This window comes from Arctopsyche grandis, chromosome 9 (assembly GCF_051622035.1).
Source record: "Arctopsyche grandis isolate Sample6627 chromosome 9, ASM5162203v2, whole genome shotgun sequence".
Classification (NCBI taxonomy): domain Eukaryota; kingdom Metazoa; phylum Arthropoda; class Insecta; order Trichoptera; family Hydropsychidae; genus Arctopsyche; species Arctopsyche grandis.
The window spans coordinates 32,850,254-32,857,109 of NC_135363.1; the positions used below are offsets into that span (position 1 = coordinate 32,850,254).

The 6,856-nt window shown below is 32.6% G+C and overlaps 2 protein-coding genes across 2 annotated transcripts in view; one reads left to right on the plus strand and one right to left on the minus strand.

Moving 5' to 3' along the window:
• Positions 1-6,330, plus strand: part of LOC143916336 (pH-sensitive chloride channel 2-like) — a 41,796-nt gene extending 35,466 nt beyond the window's left edge. Inside the window, exons 7-9 of the mRNA XM_077437368.1 lie at positions 880-1,045; positions 1,137-1,329; positions 5,178-6,330. Coding sequence (XP_077293494.1) covers positions 880-1,045; positions 1,137-1,329; positions 5,178-5,465 — 647 coding nt within the window. The 3' untranslated portion in view covers positions 5,466-6,330. The remainder of the gene's footprint in view (positions 1-879; positions 1,046-1,136; positions 1,330-5,177) is intronic.
• The window catches only part of LOC143916579 (uncharacterized), a 590,438-nt gene that overhangs the window by 266,745 nt on the left and 316,837 nt on the right, over positions 1-6,856 (minus strand). The window lies entirely within an intron of this gene.

Below are 6,856 nucleotides of genomic sequence, written 5' to 3' on the forward strand. Positions count from 1 at the left end.
ACACCATGCTCCATCTCTCTTTCTCCCCTTGGAATCGTATATCGTGTATTGTATAATCGTATATTGTGTGGGCATAAGATTGGGTTTTGCGCATGTGCGATGCGTTATCACTTTGGGCAGTGGGTGTTGTATATAATAATTATTTTATTTATGTCCAGTGGTGTAACCCTAATGGTTTCCAGAAACCCGTTGTTAAATATCAAAAGTTTCCGGAAACCTGTTATTTAATCTAAAAATTCATATAATTTTTGTCAAAATTTACACAAATCTTGAAAACTTTAACGAATTTTCATGTAATAGTGCTGAAGAGTATTCAGAGGTAAGTGGAGTCAGGTCGAGGCACAAGAAAACATGCAAGCAGGTTCCAAGTTTTTATTAGCTGCTCGTCAGGTGGAGGCCAGGATCCGAATGCCACCGATCGAGAGCGTACCATACTTATATCATAGAGCGCTCAGCGCATACACGTATTACATTACAGTCATTGGTCGAGGAGTCTGGCGCAGCCATTGGCCGCAACGCCCGACTCCACCATTGGTCCGCGTCACCATGACGTCATCGGTCTACGGGCGTCTCTCTTAATAACTTTACAGTGCCTTTGACGAAAAAAAATATTTTCATATATATTTTCAAAATAATTTTATTGAAAAAAAATTTGGAAACCGGTTGATCCAAAATTGGGGTGACACCACTGTTTATGTCGGCCGATCAAATGGTGGCTTCCGGTGATCCGAACGCATGTCACTAATAGGTACATAAGTAAATGAAATACTAAAAATAAAGATAATCGGTTGATATTTTTTTCCAAGCACCGATGACGGAACGTTTGAAACTCTGATTTCTGAAATAAGCTACATACATATAACGAAAAATTGATTTTAGGAACTAGCACTATGTTGTCGTTCATCACGTTGGCTTCATCTCAAGGCAGGACTCTACCCAAAGTGTCATATATTAAAGCTAGCGAAGTATGGTTCTTGGGTTGTACCGGTTTCATATTTGGATCGCTAGTCGAGTTTGCCTTCGTCAACATCATATGGAGGCGAAAGTGAGTATTGTTCGGTGAAAACACTTTGAGAAATGATTCGTTGAATTTATTGACAGAATGCGGTGATATATAATTAATACGTATGTTTCAGACAAGTTGTGGAGCTGAAGAAGGTCAACAGCAAATATATTCTCAAGAGCACTCTAACACCGCGTCCGGCGCGCAAAGACTTGGGTCAAAGTCAATCTACTCTGACTAAATCGCACTCGTGCTCCAGTTTGGACGAAGCACCTGGCGTACCCAACTTGAACAGGCCTGCTTACAACAATTACTTGACAGTTCATGTGAGCACATATTATATTTACATACCTAACAGTACCTACCAGAACCGACATACCCAAATGCATGTTCAAAGCAAAACTTTTACTCGCACAAAAACCAAACCAAACCAAACATTTCAACTTACATATCAATGGCTTGGTGCACAGATATTGTATGTCCAAGGGGTCCCAAAAAACTGCCCAAAAGAAAACGCCGGTTTTTGATTTTTTTACAAATAAAAAGCCGGTTTAATTTTCTGAAACCGGCTTTCACCGGTTTCAGAAAATTAAGATTTTTTTTAACTATTAAATTTTTATTTCGAAAAAAAAATTGTAAATATACATATTATATTATGCAAAAAAATATCAGCTTATAAATTAAATTGAGTCATAAACATTATGAACTTTCACAAGATCATTATTATTACAAATATTACAAATAATAAAATTTCTATTATATATCGCAGCGGTAAAATGGTAAATCCTGAATACGCACAAATAATTAATTGATTTAAATAAGCTTTTATCAAGAATATATTAAAAAAATAATGTCTTACCTCGTACACAAACTGTAATCGTGGAATCGTGAATAAGAGCAATGCTGAGATGAATCTGTGTTCGAAAACGTAATGAACTATGAAATATTTCCATCTGTCAAAGTTATGTATATTACACATCTGTTTTAGCTTAAAATAACAACGAATTCTTACTTATGGTAACGTTTTCTATACTTTTATACGTGTACACGCAAAAACTACAAATTATGAAAAACCCAGTTTGCCGATATTTTGAAAGGCTTTCAATAATATTTTATCGGTTTATGACCAGGTCTTCGTCCATTACTAAATCTCAAAGCCACCGTTTAGTGCGGTGCCTTTTTTTGTTGTTCAAAGAAATATACGCCTATTCCCGAAGAAAGTTTGGATATACACATTTATTTTGATCTTTCATAGAAATTTGAAATTCATGATTGTTATTTTTGATGAAAAAAACATTAATTAAAGAAAATCTTAAAAATTCGGTTGATCGAGCCAAAAAAACCGGCTTTTCGAATTCTTGGAAGCCCTAGACTATGCCCATTTTTGGATTTGTATCGAATTTTAATTTTTTAGATGCTGGAATAATTCAGGTTTTTCCTTTCAACTTAATTTATGTATGTATACCACATTCAAAAATGGACATAAAATATCTGTACACCAAGCCATCAATATATAGACGAAGTATTATTTCTATATAACTTGTGTATGTATTGTAAACAAATGGGTGTAAATTTTATACCGGCATAAACATCGTTCCGCCAGCAGTAAATATTGTTCAGTTTTATTTCATGGTACTCATGTAGGCATAAAAAAAATAAAAACCATAATTCATTCATTAATTACTTGATATTTTAATATAAAAAGTACAATAAATAAAAGAATAACAAAAAAATAACATTTAAGAAATAAAAAAAAGAAAACATAAATTGATGTTTCTGCCGGTATACAAAATCGCTACGCCACCAAATTCACGAATTTGTTAGCAGTATGCACATATGTATTTGTAGCAGAGTGTTTTTTGCACAATGAAAGACATGAACATTATATGTAGGATATTTTCCTCGATGTTTTGTTCTTATTAAATTCCGTGTTAGCATTCGTGCAAATCGACAAATAATTGGACACCTCGGAGTGTTTTGCTTTGATGATGATAAAAAAGCTTACACTGTTTTTGTCATGTGTTTCATCAATGTTTTTGTCACGATTACATTATACACTCATATGTACATATGTACACATGTATACATGTGCACCTATTACATATGTGTGCGTACGTTCGTTACGCATTTAAAATACTCTGCATAATTTTCGTGATCATGCTTCATAATAATCGTAAAGTTTTTTCTTATTGTGAAACACAATGTAAGGTGAAAGTCAACTCTATTAAATCTAATATATCATTTCGAAAGAGACTTTGTATGTATGTATGTATGTTAGTATGTAAAGATATGGTTGTAGAATCTGTGACATTTTCGAAAAATACAATTTTCTATGACCAAGATATCGATATCGATTCGTTCCATTTTCGATTTCGGTTCCGTTTCCGGATTCTTTTTCCAATTCCGGATCCGGATTCCTTTTTCAATTCCGGATCCAGATCTCTGCTTCAGTTCCGGTTCCCGAATCCTTTTTCAGTTCCGGTCCGGAATCATTTTTCAGTCCCGGGTCCGGATTTCTGTTTCAGTTCTGATTCCGGATACCTTTCACAGTTCCGGATGCGGATTATTTTTTCAGTTCCGAATCTGGATTCCTGTTTCAGTTCTGGGACAGGACTATTTTTTCAGTTCCAGTTCCCTCATACATATATTAAAAACCATTCATTTTGTGTTTTTAAATCCATTTCTTATTGGCTGTCGATAAATATTACTTGTTTTCGGTTCAAATAAATTTAATAAAAAAAAAAAAAACAAATTAACGCTTACTATTAGATAAGCCATGTTTAAGCTGTTGTTATTACAAACACCGTGCGAAGCCGGGTAAAACCACTAGTATAAAATATTTTAAAAGTTTGTATAATACACACATATGTACATATATGGCTCAGAAGAGTGGTGCCAATATTTGACTCCTTGTATATACATATGTAGAACCTTTCTATTAGAAAGGTTATCATCGACTTAATTCTCTGCTCCGAACAAAGCTCACACATTCATTTTTGTTGCTTCGTTCACCCACCCCACGTTCTCTCGTCCCTTATCACTATTTAGCCCATTCATACTAATTCGATGTTTTCACTTTATGCATTCAACGTAATACATATCATCATGAATGTGTCATCCGAACGTGCCTTTGCAGTCGGCGAGTCAACCGTTCATCTGCTATCTGATGAACGTATATATCAGGTCAGTCCATAAGTTCGTGCGCATTTTCATGAAATTTTTAAATAGTGAAATGACGGACAGGAAATGTTTAAGTGAAAAATAACGAAAGACTATTCCATGATATGAATCCATCCTTTCTGCGATCTGATCCACTGTTAATTGTAGCTCTGACTCCACAAGATTTTTAAGAAACCGTTATCAAAATTAACAGGACGTCCTGAACGGGATTCATCATAAATTCAACTTTAAAATTTTTAAACCATTTCTGGGCAGTCCTTACACTGATAATATTTTCACCATGTAGACTATTAATTTTTATCGCTGCAGATCTGGCGGATTCGCCACACGAAAATAAAAAGTATAAAACAGCACGTTTGTATTGATTATCGATATTCATTTTTACATAACTCCTTTACGTTTCACTTACGATTACAATTCAGGAAAAAATTTGCCTTTTATCCGATCGTTTTCATACTTTGCCATATTGCTCATTTTGGTCATCAATATAAGTAAATGGATCCTCCGCCACTACGATAGAGATAAAATATCGTTTAAGACGCATTTGAAGTTTGCAAATTTGAAATATGTATGGGTGACGTCTAAATATATAACAATATATACAAGGCTCTTTTTTAGTTTTATACATAATTATACATAAAATAAAATTATTGCTATTTTTATTCAAAATAATAATTTATATATCTTAATATTATATACAAAACTAAAAAAGAGCCTTGTAAAAAAAAACCTATTTTTTTATCTCAAATTTATTTCTTTAACATTTATTATGGGTACTAATATGCGTCCGATATTTACGAAAATTGGTGACAGACTGACTAATACATTAGTCAAACGATGACAAATTTCGACAAGTTCGAAATCTTTTTGGTTTAGTAATGAGTCATCGCTAATCCCGTGCATGTTGAAAATTCGCACGAACTTATGAACTGACCTGATACATATTATTGTGAAGATGATTTTGTCTAGATGAATAATTCAATTGAATTTTCAGAGTTTTCCATCTCAGCTGAACATCCCGACGATAACAACTCAGAGCTACGACGACTTGGTGGCTTCGAATGGAAGCCGAGAGTCAGGCGGGGGCGCAGTCTCCGTGTCGGTGGACAGCGAAGGGCGCTGCGCCCCCCAATCGTCTGGCCAGCTTCCACCCCACGGCACCTGGACGACGATGACTCCTCAGGAGATCGCCATGTGGATCGACACCAGGTCCAGGCTCGTCTTCCCCATCGCCTTCCTCATGTTCAACGTCGTTTACTTCGCAGTCGTCTACTTCCTTTAACTCACCTCAATTATTATATACACACATATGTATGTACTTATATACTTATACATACATACATATATCGTATATTCTACATACACATGTATGTGTATAATATAATATTACTGTCGCGTGTCAAATGCCAAAGAATCCTCGATAAGTGCCATTGTTCAACTGAACCGTCACACACCTATGGAAAATTATATATAATTAAGAAAATGGAAAGGAAATTAAGAGAACTGATTCGGCACCGTATTCGTGCCTCATAACTATATATTTTTATAAATCATTTAACATGTTTTAACGTTTGATATTCAACTTGATCATCTTGAGTAAAAAATCTATATTTTAGTATCTACATTTTTTTTTCTTCACATACACACATAAATACAATATAGGATTATTTATTGCTCAAGGTGACCATTATCGGTTAATGTGAGGTAAAACCTATTTTTTACGTCCTGTCTGTAATTTTTTCGTCCTTTCTGGATGTCTTTAATTTATCGTCCTTAAACATTCCACTTAAATAAAAATTACATAGTTTATACATTCATAATAATATTTATAAACTAGCGTATATACGTGAGTCAATTAATATAAATTAGAGTTCTATTGATAGTTAACCAGTGATAATGAATACATACATATTTTATTATATCGTAGTTTGATTATATGTATATCAAAAAATATTTATTATACATATATATTTTTTATCTTGTTGATGTGTGCCTTATTTTTACATTAACGATCGCATCAAGTATTTCTAAGTGCTTTGAAATTTCATTGTGTATGTGTATAAAATAATATAGTGCGATTTGAGTATAATAGGGATTTAATTGTGTTTGTAAATGAAAATAATGTTTTGCAAATAAATTGTTTTACAAAATCTGATGTATTATTGCTTCATATTTATGTGTACATATAAATAACAAAAATAGCTTTTAAAACCAACTATATTTATTAATAAATTAATTTGATACAAATAAATGCATTCAAATACAATAGAAAAACGTGCTCGAATCAACTTTCAAATATAATGTTTTGTTTGTGTGTTTTAGTGGATAAACTTTGTTGTATAAATCTTTATCAAATTTTTCTCAATCAATATAATAAATTAAATATTAAAAATATATCAACTTAGCTGACTTTTTAAAATCATCATTAAATGAGAAATATAACAATTTTTAACCAATTCAACCAAAATAAATATATTTAAAACGATGTGCTAAATATATTATGGATTTGAGCTTATCTCTTAATAAAAATAAAATGCTTCAGATTTCTATAAAAATAGAAAGAAACTTTTACTGAAAACAATTTTAGCCTACTTAATTCTATACGTATTTTATACATATATTTAAATTTTATAATTACATTGTAATAATTTCATCATTTTAAAATTCTTCGTT